We start from the raw sequence: 20,140 nt of genomic DNA on the forward strand, positions 1-20,140 counted from the left end.
CTGGGACTACCACACATTTTCCTTCATTCTCTATATCATCCCTGGTATAAGGCTCTTGTAGATTACAGACTCTGGCGGAGTGCTTTGGGATAAAGGATGGTAATTATACCATAGACAAGAAACTAATTCTAACTGAATGTGAGATGTCACTGCTCTTAGAAATGTATTTACCACTTCTCACCATGGGGGTTTGCTCACCAGCCCGTTCTCTCTGGGGCCCAGATACCAGCCATTTGCTAGGCCTTTCTCTTGCTCTAGACTCTTCCTCACATCTCTTCATCTAAAATTTTCCCTCTATCCTTTCGCAAGGTGCCAGTGGACTTGGTCCACAAGGGGATTTGCCTGGAATAGCGGAAAAGTCCGTGATGTTTTTTTCTGAGACAAAGCAGTGGTTCTTTCACTAAGAGGGCTTGTTGCTTTCTCATAATCCAGTTGGCTCCAAGTTGTAGCCAGTTTTTTTGAAGATATGTACTTAGCAAATATTTATTAAACACTTTTCATATGTAAAGCACTCTTCTGGGTTACCAGGTTAAACAAAATTGGTCTTTACCCTTGCTGGGCTTACAGTCTACCTGAAGGCAAACATAGGAACCCCCAGTTTCCTCTCTAGTGGCCAAGTACAGTGAGTCTGCCCTGGCTCAAACAATCAGTGTTTCCTTATGAGCTATTTGGAAAAGAAAGGTCATCGGCAGAGGCAAGCCTCCTGAAAACAAAAGGGTGAGGGTGGCACTTCTGGAGTGAGGAAGAGCATGTAGGCTGTGGTTTTGCTGAACTAGGGGAGTTGGGCCATTTTGTCGCCACTGTTACCCAGAGATACTTTTATACTCTGCTTCTGATCACCTAGTTTATTTCTTGCAGACTCCAGGACTTGAGCTATTTGGTTCTTTTTCCACTCTCTCCTTTTATCTTCTAGCAGTGAGCACTCAGTAATGTCAGAATAGGCTGGTCCTAAAAGGAGATCAACCAGGTAGGCAAATGTGGCATCTAGAGTGAGTGGAGACAGATGGCAGATGGCAGTCCATGTAGGCAGGATGTTAGACTGAAGGAACACTGGGGCAAGTCCTGGCCAAATAGGGGGATGCTAGTCTGAGAACAGGGAGTATTTGGAGATTTAGACAGGCAGGGGCAGGTGGGGCAGGCAAGATTAACATGATCCAGCCCCATAGGACCAAATGCTATAGTTTGGGGGGACTTAGAGTTTAGGAAGCGGTCTATGTTAAGTAACTAGCAGGGGTTCAGACCAGTTTAGGCATAGGTGTGTGTTAGGAAAGCCCCGTGATGGTCACATTATCAACTCAGGGATTCAGGCACAGTGGACAGCGCCCTTTCCTCTACCATCATCAAACTACCAACACCTCTGTCTCAACTTCCACTAAATCTTACTACTCAGACTCTTAGCTTCTCTTCTGTCCTCTTAATCCATTTGCCCTTTGCTTTTTTTTTTTTTTAGTGATTTTTAAAAAAAATTATTTTTTATTTATTTTTGGCTGCGTTGGGTCTTCATTGCTGCGCTGGGCGAGAGGGGGCTACTCTTCCTTTCAGTGAGTGGGCTTCTCATTACGGTGGCTTCTCTTGTTGCGGAGCACAGGCTCTAGGCACGCGGGCTTCAGTAGTTGTGGCGTGTGGGATCAGTAGTTGTGGCTCATGGGCTCTAGAGCGCAGGCTCAGTAGTTGTGGTGCATGGGCTTAGTTGCTCCGCGGCATGTGGGATCCTCCTGGACCAGGGCTCGAACCCGTATCCCCTGCATTGGCAGGCGGATTCTTAACTACTGTGCCACCAGGGAAGTCCCGCACTTTGCTTTTTTGATAAAAGGCAAATATGATCACATCACTCATCTACCTAAAACGCTTGAACGATTTCCCACTTTTCTTAGGATAAAGGCCTAAATCTTTAATTTGGGGGTTACCATATTCCTCCTTCATTTTCCAAAGCATCACTAGTGTAAGCTGTTGTGCATAACAGGCTCTGGTCAGCCTGGCCCCTGCCCGCCAGCGTCATCTCAGGCCCACTCCCGCCTCGTTTGCTGCTACAATTTCTGGCTTTCTTTTAGTTCCCCTTAGGTGCCTGGGATTACCTGCCGTGAGGCCTGCACACGTAGTTGTTAGGGATGCTCTCTCCCACTTTCGTAACTCTTACTTGTGTCTCTCATCGAAGGTAAGAAGTCACTTGCTCTAAGAAGTCTTCTCGGGCTCCCAGAATGGGACAGGTCTCTTCATCCTTCTCTTTCCTAGCACTGTTTTCTCCTTTGCAGCACTTACCCCAATTTTCATTTTAAATTGTGGGTAATTACCTGCCAGGTGTCATTTTCCTGTGTGAGAATGTCAACTCAGTAAAGGCAGGGGCTGTCCTTCTCCTTCACTGCTTTATCCATCACATCTCTGCAACTCCAGGCACATAGCTGATGCTCATTGTTTATTTGTTGATCCAGTGATGGATCAACAAATGATGGATGGAACCAGGACCTGCGTAAGGTTCTAGGTCACGAAACAGCACCAAGAACACAGTTAACCAAGAACTGCTGGCCAGGGTTGAGCAGAGGAGGAACAGAGCAAGTCTGCCTGGTGATGGACTGCCAAGCCACGGCCCTGCACTATTTTGCACTCACACAGTCTTACATTCTTCTTGACGAGAGCCAGATGGTCCTAGAATCTGGGATGGAGAAGAGTTTGTAAGCGGAGGTCCAGGGGCTACCACTGCTAAGAGTGGAGACTGTGGAATGAGATCCACACGAGGCAGAACATGGCGCTTCCAGTAGAATTTGTCTCTCATCCCTACTTCAGAACATACTAAGCCTCATAACTTCACGGGAAGGCTGGCTAGACCAGTGATTTCCAGTAGAACTTGATGCAGTGATGGAAATGTTCTCTATCTGTACTCTCCAATATGGTAGGCACTAACCACATAAGCTAGTGAACCCTTGAAATTGACTTGTAAGACTGAGAAATTATATTCTAAATTTAAATTTAAATAGCCATCTATGGCTGGTGGCTACCGTATGAGACAGTGTAGGCCTGGAGACTCTAAGTTAGGAAACTCTAAGTTTCAAAAGCAGCACGGTTTACTTTATTTATTTTTATTTATTTTTTTGGCTGTGTTGGGTCTTCGGTTCATGCGAGGGCTCTCTCCAGTTGCGGCAAGCGGGGGCCACTCCTCATCGCGGTGCGGGGACCGCTCTTCATCGCGGTGCGCGGGCCTCTCACTATCGCGGCCCCCCCCGCTGCGGGGCACAGGCTCCAGACGCGCAGGCTCAGCAGTTGTGGCTCACGGGCCCAGCCGCTCCGCGGCATGTGGGATCCTCCCAGACCAGGGCTCGAACCCGTGTCCCCTGCATTAGCAGGCAGATTCTCAACCACTGCGCCACCAGGGAAGCCCAGCAGCACGGTTTAAATTCTAGAAATATCCATTTACAACTAATGTTGGCCTCCAGTTAACCATATATTAACATGTCTGGAGTCCAATGCCTATTTTGACTCTGATGAGGATCTCCCAGTACCTCCTAGCAAAGAGATTTGAATGTCCTGTGTCTTGTTTCTAGCCGTAGGAATTGTTCTTTAACAAAGGCATTTCTTTCTCTGTGTGAACTGTACAAAATGTAAAATGTTATACAAAGGTAGAACTTAATCTGTGTAAGTATCAGTGTAATGTGACCTTAAATGCTTTCTCACACCCACTTTTCCCATCTCGGATTTTTTTTTCTGTTTTTGTTCCCTCCCCTTTTCTCTGTTTCTCCTTCCTCTGTTCTTATTTTCTTTCTAACCTCTAAAATGACAGACACGACACTGTGTCTTTTAGCAAGTTCCTTTTATTTCACGTATTGATTTCTTTACTTTTGTGCCTATTTACAAAAGCCGTTTTATCAGTTCAGATCATTAACAAAAACCAGCCAAAGAACAGTTCAGTTCATCGGAAAAAAAAAAATCTGAAATGTTGATAGCTCTTGACAGGCCAATTAATACATTTTTGGAGATTTATCAGATATAATAATTTCAGTATTTAATATGTAAAAATAGTAAGGTGAAGCATTTTACTGTTTTTTTGTTTTTCACAGCTATCACCTAGATAACATTATAGTTGCTCTTAATCCTTTGAAAGTCCTCATGGGACTGGAGCTCTTGAATCCTGATTCTGCTTTTCACAAAAGAAAAGCTTTCCAGTAAGCTAATACCAGGGTGAGAAAGTGGTGTTTAGAAGGAAAAATTCTGAAACATAACAGTAAAGTAACATTTGAAAAGAGATGGTCCATCTTTAGCCCTTTTCTCTAGTCTGTATAGAACAAATGTGTCTAGGGGCTTTCGTGCTAAATGCCTCCAGTTCATGAAATCACAATTATTAATCAGACTATCGTTAAATATTAATTTACTTTTGAGATAAATGTCATTTTAAATTTGGAATCCTAGTCTTTTCTAATTCTAAGGAGAGCATTTTCATTAGGCTTTATAGAAAGAGTGCACGTAGAAAGCTTAGAAGCTACTAAAAGGCTACTTCTTTAACTTGACTTCTGGTTTCATTCAGGCCCAGCAAAATACTTGGTTTCCAGCATAATAAACATAGTTTGTAATCATGTGTGTATATATATACAGCTAAAGTAGAACATTATAGTAAGGGTTTGGGGCATTTTATGGCATTTGGAACACAGTGCTTGATATGTAATAGATGTAATAGATGCTCAGTAAATATTGTTGAATGAATTAATTAAATTAATAATGAATTAATTAAATAATTCATCAAATTCATTAATTTATTTAAGACCTCAAAGAGCTTTCAATATTCCAAATGGTGGCTAAGGCTATAGCTCCCAAGCAATAAATGAAGATTGTATTCTACAAAGCCCCATGAATTAAGACATCTTCATCATTACCTCTCTCTTCCTTTACATCAGTGTGTTTAAATCAGGTAGGAAGCTTTAATTAGGTGTCAAATAAATATTTAAGTACACAGTATTGCCTGGGCCTACACAACACATGCTAAAAGCACAAATCCAAAATTTTCTGTAATATTCGTTGCAGTAATCCTGTGGGTTCCTTGAGAGCAAGGGTGCCTTTACCCAATTTTGTACCCCCTGCACTCAATATATACTAATAGCCAAGTAACACATTGTTTTGGAAGGAAGGAGCGTAATGAGAAAGGAATCATGGATCTAAGTCAGTATGTATTATTTACAGCTTACGATCTCTTTCCATTCAGACCATTATTGGAATAGTAGAAATTACAGATTTATGTGGTAGTCAGGAATCATTAATAATTAGGTTCAACTCATCAGTATTTATAGGTTTAACTGGGTGTGAAATAGCTAGATGGCTCCTGCTTCACATTTTTTCTCTTCCATCATTCTAATTTTATATTTATTTCTGAAGCCCTGAGGTAGCAAGGTCTAGTGGAAAGAATATGGATTCAGGAACAAGAGACTTGGCTTCTCATCCTGATGCGGAATGGACCCTGGGAAGATCATTTAAACCTACCAGTGTTGCCCTTCCAAAGACCGAATTTTATATGTTTAACATTTAAAAGATATTTTTAAAGCATCTATCTTGACTGTAGATCTCAAATACTACGACTAATAGCATTACTTTTGAAAGCCACACACTAAAATTTATGTTTAGTTTTGAAAATTTAGAACTGCAGAAACAGTTGCCAACCCTACCATCTCTATCCAAAAGAAAATTATTCCATTTAATATATTTTATACATGCCACTTGTCTAGGCCAAGGGATAGACATAGTGTTACAGGAATTATTTGAAAAATTATTTCATTCTTTCCTTCTCTATCATGCTAAAAAGGTTACTCAATATTGGTCTCATATTTCTATTTATTTATCGTCCTAAGGCATCCAGAATCATGCCATTCAAGGAAAATCCCCAGGGTCTTTAGAAGGTTAAGAACATGGACTTTGAGTTAAGATATTGCTTCACTGGTATCCTGGAATGAGCACGTACTGGTTATGTCATCTTGAGCAACGCACTTACTTTTCTGAACCTCAATTTCTTTATCTGTAAATCAAAGATGATAATACCCACCCCAAGGTGATTGAGAATTAATGAGAATTCTCATTATGAGAATTAAGTGGAATAAGTACAGTGGCTGCGTATAGTAATCACTCAATATGTGGAAAGTGATAAAAATGATAATTATTAAGCAAAGTCACAAAGCAAATGAGATCATAACTTTGGCTGTCCTTCAGCTACAAGTCCAAGAATATCCCTACCTTCTAGGAAATACAATTTCTACTTATGGACATTTTGATCTTAAGCTGAAACAAAATCCAAATGGCAAATCTGAAACCCATAGCTATTACTATTTTACACTGACTTCCTCTTTTATTATAATCCTGACTACATGAGCCTTGCAAAGGTGAAAAAGAATGTTTTGAATATCACCGTCACTAAAACCAATATAATTAGTTTTTTTTCTTTAAGAAAAAAAGAATAGAATAACATTAAAGAAGAACTGAAAAGCGGGGGGAAATCCATAATTTCACCATCCTTAACCACACTGCTTCTTTCAATGAAAACAATGGCTTGCCCTTATTTCTGAATATATTCACCCTTGGCTCAGGTCACTTTCCCTATTATACTGTTGCAACCATAATTTTTATGATTTTTCCACACTGTGTTTCACATTATTTATTTCAAGACTGTATCATCTGGTACAAATCACATGAACTCAGGGCTTCAGTCAGTCCATCTGTGGTCCCTAATTTTCACATTTTTATTTTAGAAATTGTTGGTGGAATATAATGAGCTGATTTTTTTTGTCATCAAATGCTTTGATATTTTCTTATCAAATTGTGCTAAATTATATTATTAGCAGTAAATTTAACATCCTAAGATTCATAGATGCTAGTAGGTCGTCTCGTCCATCTGCCTTAACATTCTTACCATTAATTATTTATTATCCTTGTAGCTCCCTAGCATTTTCTACAACAGAGACACATGGTAGATTGAGAAAGTGGGCAGGGGCCTGGGGAGGAATATTTATAAAGTGCCATACACAGATGGATGCTTAATAAATGCTGTTTTAATGATCCTCACTGATGACAAGGGCAGATGGAAAACATTATTCATATAAGGGATATGGCGATGGATGTTTATAGTTCAGTGAACCTCTTCCCTTTTCTACTTAATGCACAGGGGGAAAAATATCAAGCATAAAATTACTTGTGACACGTTCTTATTTTTAAAATTAGATCCATTAATGAAGGATACCATTGATTTGTTAGAAATTGGGGTTTTTTTTTCATGCTGGAAACTAGAACACATCATTTTGAATATGCACAGTCAGGAAAAGAGGGAAGGGTACCAATGGATGTGGCTACACTGAGGATCCTAAGGTGAGTTTGCACAGTCGTCTGCTCTGAGTCTAAAGATATGGTCACCTATACATTGTGATTTGAATATATTGGGAAAGTTTCCACCTTTCACCTTAAGTTATTTTCCCAATCCAAATACTGCTCTGCTTGTATTTCCATTACTGTAGGCTCATTCCTTTGATTAACCTTTGCCCCCCTCTTATAGTCTTCACATGACAATATTTTATATCACTTAGAGAAAAGATCATCATTGAAGGGTATAAGCTCATCTTTTGTAGAAAAGTTTAGACTCTAACTTTGATACTTTCTTTTCTTTTCTTTGTCCTTATATTAGTAGCAGTTCTATCATAATGGCTTTTCTGGCTCAAATACTTTTCCTAGGAGTGAGTATAAGCTGAGGAATTGAGAATTCACTTTTGCCAAATTTTAAACTTAAGAAATTGACAAGAGTGAACTTTTTTCTTGTTCTTCATCTGTCCAGTGGAATATGTAGATGAGTTGAGGTCACACAGAAATCTCATAGAACCAAGAAATTTCAGAGATAGAAGGTAGCTTGGAGACAGTCTTGTCCATTTCTCAGTAGAACAGGCGGTCACCTGGGGTCTGCCTGAATATTACCAGGAAGCAAATTGAGGAAGCAAATTCCACTTTGGGGCAGCAGTAATTATTAGAGAGTCTTACTTGTTTATCACTTGTTCCTTACATAGCTCCAGAAAATCTAGCTCTTATTTTGAGCCCAGGCCTTATTAAAATAAGCAAATAAGGGCCGGCAGAACGTCTAAACAAATTGGAAATCACCATAATTAACTGGTATTGGATGATGTTAGCCAAAACATGTGGCCGAAAAAAGGATAGTAGTGCTTTGAAATTCATTAGTCACTCATTCATTCATTCTTTTGGGTAGTCCACAAACGTTTGGTAAGCACTTGCATCCCAAAGATACAAATATGGATGAGAGATGTTCATCACTTTTAAGAACTCAGAGCCAAGAAGGTATTTTCATTTAAAGCTCACATGGCACCTTCTTCTTCTCTTTTGCAGCTTTTATCAGCTTTGTAGTTAGCTGCTTCTGTATGTTTGTCTGTAGCATGTTTATCTACCTCCACTAGAATATAAGTTCCATGGTGTCACCTCGAGCAGAGTAAAGGCTCATAAATATTTGCTAAATGAATGGATAAGAAAGAATTCTAAGTGAATAGTTGTGATACAATGAGAAAAGCATTAAAATAGAACAAACTTTTAACCCAGCATGGCAGAAGAGATGAATTCTCCCTAAACAAGATATTTGTTCTTGACCTTGAATAACGAGTAAGAGTTTATCAGATGGAGAATTTGGAAAAGAGCTTTTCATACATGAAAGTCATGTTGGGTTTGGGGAGTGGCAGGTAATATGAGGTAGCTGGAAGGAGAGGAAAATGATTGTTAAATAAATGTTAAATAAAGTGATTATTGACTTTTTCATTCACATAATATTTATTATGTGTCTACTGTGTGCCAGGCACCTGGGATACAATGATAAATAAAATCAGACTTGATCCTGCCCACAAGGAACTTGGTTTAGTGGAGAGGATAGGTATTAATCAAATAATCAAAATACTCATCCCAACAAACTTAAAACTCCTGTTGTGAAGTGCTCCAGGTAAAGGTACCTGATTATATATAAGTTCTTAGAATAGGAGGATGACTGTATATTCAAGGAAGTCAGATGGTATTGACTAAGATGTGATCCTTGAGTTAATATCTGAAGGGGACGGGGGGAGAAAATAGAAGATGTGCAAAAATTCCCTGTCACAGAAGGCGAATGGCACGTGTAAAGAAATGAAAGCAAAAGTTAGAACAGAGACACAGGGAGAGGGAGGAAGGTACTGAACCGCAGAGATAAGTAGAGGACAGAACTTGCAGTCTTTGTATTGTTCTCTGTCTATCCTGAGACTAGAAGCATGGAAGCGTGTTCTACTAGAGATGGCCTGGATCTGCCACTGTTTGGGCTGCAGCGTGCAGAACCGACTGCGGGGGTCCAGAGCCGAAGGAGGTAGTTATCCTAAACACCGGCCCTAGGGAAGCAAAGCCAAGGGAAGAACGATTCTGTGAAGTGCATCTGTCTTCAGAAGAAAACAGTCTAGTTGCCTGACTGCAGTGATTACCCTCTAAAGAAATGAGCTATGTATAAGAGATAACACGCCTCAACTTAGTGTCATTTGAGTCCAGTGTTTTGACATGGGTGTAGACAAAGAAACAAAAGGTTTTTAAAACTTCCACTAGAAGGTGAAAAGCAAAGAATAACGAGCTGGGGTGTAATGGAAAGAGACTTACGTAGGCATCTGCAGATCTGGGTTCTGGTCCAAGTTCAGCAACTACCAGAGAGAGGTCAGCCAAGTCACGTGACCTTGTTGGATCTCAGTTTTGAAAGCTGTAAATAGGGAAATTGGACCAGATCATATCCAAGCTCCCTTCTGCCACATACTCTGATTCCCATCTCCAAACATGGGGGTATCTAAAGCACGGTATACGTTTAAGTAACCTCAAATCTGACTCAGTATTGGAGCTTTTAATAAAAGCTCCATTGCCTACAGTGTGTTTGGTTGTGGAGAAGTAAGGGACCAGAATGTAGTTGAAAAGTGTATTTTTACTATGAAACAGAGCCCAATTGAGAAACATCCCTTGGCAAGAATCTTACTGCTAAACATTCCAGACCAACCATTGCATGATCTAAAATTTAATTTTATTGGAAGAAACCTTAAAAAAAATGTTCAAATCCTATCCAAGCTTCATGAACATTTTTTTACTTGGTTTCATAGAGGCTAAATCTAACTTATGCCACACACCGAGGTGGAATATGAAATTGAAGTCAGTCACCCAAATAGAAGGTTGTATCATTCACAGAGAACCCCAGGTAGCGACTGAAGTTTGTGATTTCTTTTATCAGGATATTACAGGGTGGCCCAGCCTCATTTCCCATTCCTTTCAGTGGCGCCAATAGTTTCTCTGTTTGTTGCCTTTTTTATTTTTCTCATCGCCTTTCATCTTTATTCATCCCCTGCACTCCACTGTGACTCTGGGAAGACTTCTGCAAAAGGAGACATTTAAAAGAACATGTCTTGGGCCCCAACATAAAGGGCACTTTTACCGTCATAATAGAAAATCTTCCACCAGCTGAATGGCTGAATGCTCATATGAAGTCTGAGCCTTTTTTGGTGGGTTTTGAAACAGACTGAAAATTTTAAGCCACAACTATACCTTGTAGTTTATAAAAGGTCTAAGATGCAATATAACATTAGTATTATGTTTTTCAGCATAGAGAAGGATTTTTCATGAGCTATGTCTTATAAAAGGCCATTTTTCTAAAGGCAAACCTAGTGTTTTACTCTCTAATTATAGCAAATGTATATATAGGAGCTAATTCTTTAAATAGTTCTCTCTTCTGGTGAAGAAAATTCATATTATGTGTCTAAATAAAATAGTTTATTTATAAATTTGGTTAGTTGGAGACATTGATGATATGGAAAGATGCTCATATTACATATTCTACTTATTACTTGTCTTTTCTCCTTCTTACTGCAACACAATGCTTCCTTTGACCACTGAAAGCAAAGCTTTTAGGATTTTGTTTGAGTGTGTCTAAAAAAAGCATCGGGTATACCAAGGATAAAAGTCCTGGATTTTTTTTTAAACTAAGGAGTAAATAGTTACGCTAAAATCGAGGAACCTATTGATGTTAGCAGCCTTTGATTGCAGAAAAGAAATGCTACTTCCACTTTTCTGAGGACAAAGACAGTGTTTCAGTTATTACTAGAACTTGACATATTAAAAAAAACAATAAACAGTATAAATTCATTAGTATTTCTGGCCAAGTTCTAAAGTACTTCAGTAGGTTTGTTGAATTTCTTAGGATAGCTGAAGGTTTCCAGGACCTTACTTTAAAATAAATCTGATTTGTTTTTCACTAGTTATAAATTTATTCTTTTTCTTTAGTAAATTCTGGAGGTGCTTTTTAAAATTTAGTGAGTACTAATTTTTTTTAAGCACTGATTACATTTCAGCTAACTGTTATGGCGCCTTTCTCTCCAGATAGCTACTGCAAATAATCTTCGCGACTCTCTGAAACAGATATAGCTGTTACAAAAACATGCATTTACTACTTAATACCATACATGAAAATATAAGAAAATGCCTTAGAGCTATACATAGAGTGATTTAGACTTACAGGTCTAGGAGCTGCTTGTTTGCAAGTGTGTGCTCAGCCCGTACCAGCAACACAGAAAGGAAATGGTAAACATCACTTAGGTCTTTAGAAAGATTTGCTTTTCATCTTCACAGAATCGCACATGGGACTTATCCTGCCTTGCTACACTAAGGAAGTATCAAGTATATGACATAATGGTAGTATTTTTGAGACTACGGTAAAAAAAAAAAAAATCCCCCCCCCACTCCCCTGCCTCAGACCTGGAGTCTCAAGCAGTAATTATGATGCCATGATCAGAAAGTTGTGTTTTGTCAGGTTGAGCCCTGAATGGGTGGCAGCATAATTCCACGCTGTGGGTGGAGCCTGGTGCAGCTGTGCAAAACGAGAATGTTTGTTGTTGTTTATTTTATTTTTTTATTTTTTAATTAATTAATATTTGGCTGTGTTGGGTCTTCGTTTCTGTGCGAGGGCTTTCTCCAGTTGTGGCAAGCGGGGGCCACTCTTCATCGCGGTGCGCGGGCCTCTCACTATCGCAGCCTCTCTTGTTGCGGGGTACAGGCTCCAGACGCGCAGGCTCAGTAGTTGTGGCTCACGGGCCTAGTTGCTCCGTGGCATGCGGGATCTTCCCAGACCAGGGCTCGAACCCGCATCCCCTGCATTGGCAGGCAGACTGTCAACCACTGCACCACCAGGGAAGCCCTGTTGTTGTTTATTGTTTCAAGAGTCGCTTTTTTTCTCTAACAGACTGATGAAGGGATGTTTAGTACATTTGCAGCTGGTCGACTGACTGTTGCAAGCTTGACTTTGAATTGATTGAACGAGGTGAAATAAACCAGCAAACAGCCCAAAGAAAAGATTCACTGAGATTCTTCCCTTGACATAAAAATGTGTGTTCAGCTTATATCTATTTGTGTATATAAATTCTACACAGTTGTATAACATCTCCACAGTTTAAACATGGAATTATTACATTTTATATTAAACGTATCAACTAAATTGAATTACATGATTGATTCTCATGGGATAAAATTATTATGGTAGACAGCATTTCACTTATAAAACTAAACGTGAGAAAACAGCATCATATCCACTTTAATTACTAAAATTTAAAAAAAAATTTTACAAGCTCTCAAGAGTGGCAAGACACAGCGAACGGACAGATTCATTGCTAGAAATAAAATTAACATGGCAGAAAAGAACAGATTAAAAATGGAAAGTTAAAAACACTAAATAAAATGAATGAAACTTTTATGATGTTCTGAATGCAGTCTGTTTCAAGCCCTCATAAATATTAAAGGGCTCTTGAAATGAAATATGAAAACCACCTTTTCTTAAGAAACTAGACATGAAAAAATGTCTTCATGGAATCTGAGGCACTATGTTATGTTTATTTCTATCTAAAGTTAGGATGGTGATTGGAGAGGAAGGGTGGCAATGGCCACAGAATCATAGCGAGAGGAAAAAAATTAACCAAGTGTCATAGGAAATGAAAGAATTGTAGGCATGGAAATGCCATGGTTTGATGCATGAAGAAACTGAAGTCCAACCAGAAAGGTGAGGGGGATGCAGGAGGGCAGCCCAACTAGACCCGGGGGTCGTGAGCCTGAGAGCAGAGCCCCTTTTGCCATCTCACACAACCTCCCATAAAAAGCGACTTGGTTTAGATGTTTTTCGCTTCTTCTGGAGAGAAAACGTGGTATTTTCAGCTCAGGAGGTTTTCTTATTAAGGATGTAGGAAACTTCACAAAGTATGTACAAGTTTGAAAAGATAGAGTTTGGTTTTGTGGTTGGTTAAGAGGCCGTGAGGATAGAAAGATCTAGGGAACGGGATAGGAAGAGAGGGAGATGAACCGAAGAGAGATAAGTTGGGGGTGGGGAAATAGAGATGGGAAAAAGAGAGAAAAAATACAGAGGAAGAGAGAGCAGGAAGAAGGGTGGGCGGACGGGCGGGCAGGTAGACAGAAAGGCTCAGCGCGTTTCTAAGGCACTGCTGAGCAGGGCTTGACCTGAATTACAGGCTTACAATTGTGACCACTTGTGTTCTACGACTATTCTGAAAGGCTGATTAGCTCTGAACACTAGTTACAGCTCTTCAACTTCTCGAGAACTTACACCTTTGAGTCTCTACTCTTTACCAGGTCACAGGCAGAATATTCTGCCCAGGGAGAATAAAACATTTTTAATCACAGTAACAATAATCAGAGCAGATCATCTTTAAGTCTTTAAGAAAATAAAATCAACAGGTTACATTCACTCATGCTAAATTTCTCTACCCCTGCTTTGAAGAGAGGGCATTGAATTTCAGGCTGTCTTTTATTGTGGGGTTTGTAATCAACACTGGATTTCTTATAATAGAAAGTTCTTGATTAGTAAAGAAGATACTTTGAAATTTAAGTCTTGTGACCTCTCTTCACTTGAGACACATACTCTACAAAAAGGGGAATTCACTGTAGGTCATGAGTGTGAAATTATTTGAAATAAATGGTGACCTACTGGTAACTATGACAGAGCATTTATGCTTTTAGTAATGGCTTTTGCAAGAAAGGAAGTCACACTAAGCCCTTGACCGTAAACATGAGATGTTTGTACTGCATTGGAGTTTGCTCTCAGTCTTTCTGGAAAACCTCTTATATGATACCATAATCAGTTCAAAGACCATCTCGCTTCTTCACATTAGTGTAAGTCATGATATTCTACAAAGAGTGAATTCATTTTATGTTTATGTGTAGCCAAATTAAAAATGGATTAGCTTTGCTGCTTATTATTCATATGGACTATTCACATAATCTATATGGATGGCTGAGATATCATTGCACCTGAAACCAAGTAATTTGATGGAGAACAGACATTCAGATTGACCACTCGAATTGCCCATCTCTAATAATTTTCAGTTGTTTTGCCCAATCCTAATAGTATTACTGTGCCCTCTCTCGCATGCTGTATGTGGGGTGTGTGTATGTGTGTGTGTGTGTGTGTGTGTGTGTTGTCCATTGCCATCTGAATACAAAATTTCGACGTGGGCATCAGTGGCATCAAAGTTACATGCTCTTACCCATTATAAGTACAGTGCTCGGTAGAGAAAAACTGGGACCAATGATTCCTGGCCTTATAGGCTTAAAATCCATTAGAGGGGACTGAACATATGTATAAGGGAAAAAAATTTAAATGCTAGCATTTATTTAATAGACATCAGTATAGCTTTTAATCATAGCTTTTGTGCAGTTGATTGGAAGCTAAACGTAAAGGAGAAATGTGAGTTTTCTTATTCTATTCAGATATACCTCCCTGTAGTGAGCACTTCACATAAACTATCTCATTTAATTGTCATAACACTGCCTATAAAGTAGATACTATTATCCTCATTTTGTAGATTAAGAAATTGAGGCTTAGAGAATTTAAGATACTTGCCCAAATTATTGTAATTCTCCTTTATTGTAAAAATAGGCATTTTTATCATCTGCAATGAGAGTGTGTATGTATATGCTTTAAATATCTCTAACTATGTAGTTGAAAAAACTCCCATTTCAAGTATATTTCTTAGCCGTATTTGAAATACTTCTTATATAGTCCAGCTACATTTTTTTCATAAATTTGATTTATTTTCATTTGAGAGAATACTTGGCTTCCAGGTGGAGAAATAAATTTAACTTACAGGAGTGGAGAAACCAAAGACATGCCGAAATTCGTGTGTATCTTAAAAGAGAATTCTAATTATAAGGACCTCTTAAATCTAAAAGCTTTTCCCTTTGGTATAAGCCATTGACTGTGTGAAACATGGTGTTTTACATTGAAGGCAGTATTTGGGATGAATTGCTTGAAGCACCATGGTTTTCTGCAAAAACATTATAGGGGAAGATCAAATAAGAAGATGCTTACTGCTGCAGATCAGAAGAATAGATCAATAAGAGGGAATGTTAGAGCAGTCATGTTTTAAAGAATTAGTACACAGGAGAAAAGAGCTGTGGGTCAAAGAATATAAACACACACACACATTCTGACATATCTTATGTACACACAAACATATATACACATAACATGTAAACATAGATGCATTTTAGGCAAGTGATCCAAATGACTCCATTTATGCATTTTTCTGGCCATATACATTATCCCCACAAGATCTTTTGTCAGCTGTCTTGTGGAAAACAATTAAAGAACTGACTATTTAACATTTATCAGACCCTCACAATATATAAGCACTGTGCTCAGTGATAAAGATATAACAGAGAAGATAGTCTTTGTCTTCCAGGGCTCCCAGCATCCTTGGGAAAGGTGTTATTGCAGTGATATGATGAAATAGAAGAGACATTCACAGAGGTTCATGATCCTAGAAGAGATGTATTATGGAGGGCTTTCTAGAGGAAGTGATATCTGAGCTGAGTCTTGAAGAGCAAGCCACAGTTAGTCAAAGGGAAATGGGAAAGGTGGAGGCCCTTCCAGGACAGCATGAACGAAGGCCAGGAGCTTGAAACAAAACAGTGTGTATGGTCTGGGGCTGCTGGAATATGGTGATGAGGGAGGAATGAGAGGTGAAGGTGGAGAGATAGGTCAGATCTAGTAGGGCATGGTAAGGTCAAATGTGTTTCTTAGATCATTCTAGTAGCTGTGTGGAGAATGGTTTTTGTGTAGATAAAACCAGAGCCCAGGATCCAGTTTCAGGTGCTATTGTAGAAACGTAGGCAAGAGATGCTGAGGGTTTGAATCAGCATCATGCTTCGGTGGTAACCAGGACTGGGTAATGGGGGTGGAGGGCTTAAGCAATGTTTAGGAGGTACAGTTGGTCAAGACCTGGTGCTTATTTGCATGTGGACAGATGCATCAGGATTTCTCAGAGTTTTAGCTTGGGTGTGGAGGTGTGGTCAATTTAATTTAAGGTGTCTGTGTTTTATCTGGGAAGAGTTGATCAGCACAGGGGTAGTTTAGGCTAGAGCTTGAGAAAGAGGTCTCTGGTGACAAATTTGGGAGCTGTCAACCTATAGGTGTATAAAATTGAATACGCAGCTGCTTCTGCATTGTGTTGTCTTTTCCTCCTTATACCTGAAAGCAAAGATGTACATCTCCATCGAGAGACGGTAATTAATATTATACCTCCAGGTTATGCACGAACAACAGAGTGAGCCCATAGGATAGGAAATGCTTTAGGAAAAATGCAAGTAACCAAAGGGTTTGTGGTTGCTTTCTTCCAGGTGCCTCCGTGGAAATGCCTGCCGCGCAGGGATATTGCTTGAGTTGACCTTCCCGCGGCTCATTCTTTTGAGGACCCTTTGTTCAGTCCAAAATGGCAGAGAAGGCACCCCCTGGCTTAAACAGGAAGACATCAAGGTCGACACTTTCTCTTCCACCGGAACCGGTGGACATCATTAGGAGTAAAACGTGCTCCCGTAGAGTGAAAATCAACGTGGGGGGCCTCAACCACGAGGTCCTGTGGAGAACGTTGGACCGGCTGCCCAGGACCCGCCTGGGGAAGCTCCGCGACTGTAACACGCACGAGAGCCTCCTGGAGGTGTGCGACGACTACAACCTGAACGAGAACGAGTATTTCTTCGATCGGCACCCTGGAGCCTTCACTTCCATTTTAAATTTCTACCGGACAGGGAAGCTCCACATGATGGAAGAAATGTGCGCTCTCTCTTTCGGCCAAGAGCTTGATTACTGGGGGATCGATGAGATCTACTTAGAATCCTGTTGCCAAGCCAGGTATCATCAAAAGAAGGAGCAGATGAACGAAGAGCTGCGGCGGGAGGCGGAGACCATGCGGGAGCGGGAGGGAGAAGAGTTTGATAACACGTGCTGCCCTGAAAAGAGGAAGAAACTGTGGGACCTGCTGGAGAAGCCCAACTCGTCCGTGGCTGCAAAGGTACGAAAAGCAGAGCGTTGCTTTCCTGTGCGCCGTCCGAAAAGGTGGTACCTGTATTCTAGAGAGTGTGGTTTTCTTCGTTTAAGATGTTTGGGTAGGAGAACACAGGATGGCTGTGCAGGGAGACATCCTTTCCAAGATCTTACGGAGTCAAGTCGAGTTATTCTTCCTGTTAAGGCATACGATGGCATTACTCTTTCCTGTTGTTATGATGTAGGCATAGACTAAGGCAGCAGGGCGATGAAGAGTTCAGGTCACCCCGGCGCTGTGTGGGGTTGGTGACTTGGAGGCTGAGGAGAGAGCACAGCTCAGATCCATCGGGCGTGGTGTCTTGCAGAAAGGCCTGGGCTCCATCCCAAAGAGGAGCCAGGTGCTGTCGTTGAAGGTGGAGGAGGTGCCTCCTGGCCTGGTTCTCTGGAGGTGCTGGGGAGACCGGAGAGCGTGGTCCGGTGTAGCTCAGTGGGCTTGGGGCTCCACACACGAGGAAGGAGCTGCCTTACGAAGCAGTGTAGGTATGAATCAATGTCAGCGTGCCTCCATTGACCTCCCCATGTGAGGTCTACTCTGACAGTGATGTTTCTGTCTGTTGGTGTATAAATGCGTCCACAACTGAGGTATTCCCATATCTCAGAGGTCGTAGAGTGTTTGCTGAACATGAAGGTCAATTCATATTTTTCCATTGGGCCTGCATACATCTAAATCTCAGAGTAAAATTTTTGGCCACTAATTTCAGTATTTAATTCAACGGTGTGACTCTGTTTATCTACTTTGATTTAGAGCTTTGAGGGTTAGGGCAAACTGATTTTCATCTCATATATTTAGTTCTTGATCTCAGTATGAATTATAAGAAAAAAGCCAAAAGAGTCATCTTTAGCTGCAGAAGCGCAGTATTGATACTTCATGCAGATTAGATGAAAATGGAATATGCAGTAGAGAAGAGAAAAGAGTGTGTTATCCTATAAATTCTTTGGATTACTTACTGGTTTTTTTCAATTGTCTTTTCTTATAAACAGTAAAGATTACAGAAATATAATTGATTCTCTGTGCTTTTTGACTGGAAATTAAAATTCTCCGTGATAGTCTACACCATATAAATATTGTAAATAACCGGCTGAATGCAGACGATCATAAAGCTGCTTCTTGCACCGATTGATATTTCTAGTTTTGCATCTTTTGACTTCTAAAGGCATTTCACTTTCTTGCCAGGATGTGGAACTAAATGGAATAAAATGTTATTTCTGCTGTATGAAATGAGGAAATGCACATTTGTGGCAAATGAATATTTCAATTAGGTCTTTTTGTTGTTATGAATAATTTGTTTACTTTTGTTTCATCTGTAAGAAAGAGAGAGATGTGGGATTTGGTTGAGAAAGGTTACTGCTCTTTCCAATGTCAAGTGTTTCAGTTACACGTTTGAGTTACTACTAAAAATATGGAGTGAATTTTGAAGCGGAATAAGATAAACCCTGGATTTAAGGGAGTGTTTTGGGTGTCAGATGAACTCTTTCGAGCTTTTAGGCAACTGAGGAATAAATCATTGTACCACCAGATGTTCCAGAGGGAGGTAACCAAATATGTAAAAATAACAGCTAAATCCAAGAAAATTTGAAAGGTTCATGTGATTTATTTGCTGATAACATTATTAACACATACCTAAAATTAAGTGTTGTTATAGAAAAAATTTCAAACATATACATATTTTTTTCTGAAGAATTTCTGCTAAGGATGGAAAAAGGTCAATAATCTCATTTCCCAGATGAGGGAGTTCATTTAATCTCTAAATTTTAGACACAGGGCCATGTCTTTTTTTTTTTTTTTTTTTAAACACCTTTATTGGAGTATAATTGCTTTACAATGGTGTGTTAGTTTCTGCTGTTTAACAAAGTGAATCAGCTATATGTATACATATATCCCCATATCCCCTCCCTCTTGCATCTGCCTCTGACCCTCCCTATCCCACCCCTCTTGGTGGTCACAAAGCATCGAGCTGACCTCCCTGTGCTATGCAGCTGCTTCCCACTAGCTATCTGTTTTACACTTGGTAGCGTATATATGTCAGTGCTACTCTCTCACTTTGTCCCAGCTTACCCTTCCCCCTCCGCATGTCCTCAAGTCCATTCTCTACGTCTGCATCTTTATTCCTGTCCTGCCCCTAGGTTCATCAGAACCATTTTTTTTTTTATATTCCATGTATATGCATTAGCATACAGTATTTGTTTTTCTCTTTCTGACTTACTTCACTCTGTATGACAGACTCTAGGTCCATCCACCTCACTACAAATAGCTCAATTTCGTTTCTTTTTATGGCTGAGTAATATTCCATTGTATATATGTGCCACATCTTCTTTATCCATTCATCTGTCAATGGACACTTAGGTTGCTTCCATGTCCTGCCTGTTGTAAATAGAGCTGCAATGCAGAGCCACGTCTTGATCTCTAAGAAGGTGATGTTGATAATGGCCTATTGTCTGTAATACACCACTATATACCCCTGTACATCAGACAGAGTATTTAAACTTGCTTCAGATTATGTATGCAAATTATGTATGTACAGATAAGATATCTACCTACGAACTATACCCAGCAGCCAAGGACCTTGGTTTTGGAAACTTTTATGTAGTTATAAATAATAAATTTGGTTCCGAATTATTAATCAAGCTAAGGGAATCTCTGCTAACCTAAGCAGATTCTCTACTAAATTTCCATAAAGGATTTGTGTTTGTTTGTTTAAATGTCTACATTTCCCTCTCTGTTTGAATGGGGAAATATTATGTAAATTCTTTACATTTGAT

The 20,140-nt window shown here is 39.8% G+C and overlaps 1 protein-coding gene across 1 annotated transcript in view; it reads left to right on the forward strand.

Moving 5' to 3' along the window:
- Positions 1–20,140, forward strand: part of KCNB2 (potassium voltage-gated channel subfamily B member 2) — a 384,193-nt gene that overhangs the window by 9,911 nt on the left and 354,142 nt on the right. Inside the window, exon 3 of the mRNA XM_068525546.1 lies at positions 16,678–17,348. Within this exon, the coding sequence (XP_068381647.1) occupies positions 16,770–17,348 (579 nt within the window). The 5' untranslated portion in view covers positions 16,678–16,769. The remainder of the gene's footprint in view (positions 1–16,677; positions 17,349–20,140) is intronic.

This window comes from Eschrichtius robustus, chromosome 17 (assembly GCF_028021215.1).
Source record: "Eschrichtius robustus isolate mEscRob2 chromosome 17, mEscRob2.pri, whole genome shotgun sequence".
In the NCBI taxonomy this organism is placed as follows: Eukaryota; Metazoa; Chordata; class Mammalia; order Artiodactyla; family Eschrichtiidae; genus Eschrichtius; species Eschrichtius robustus.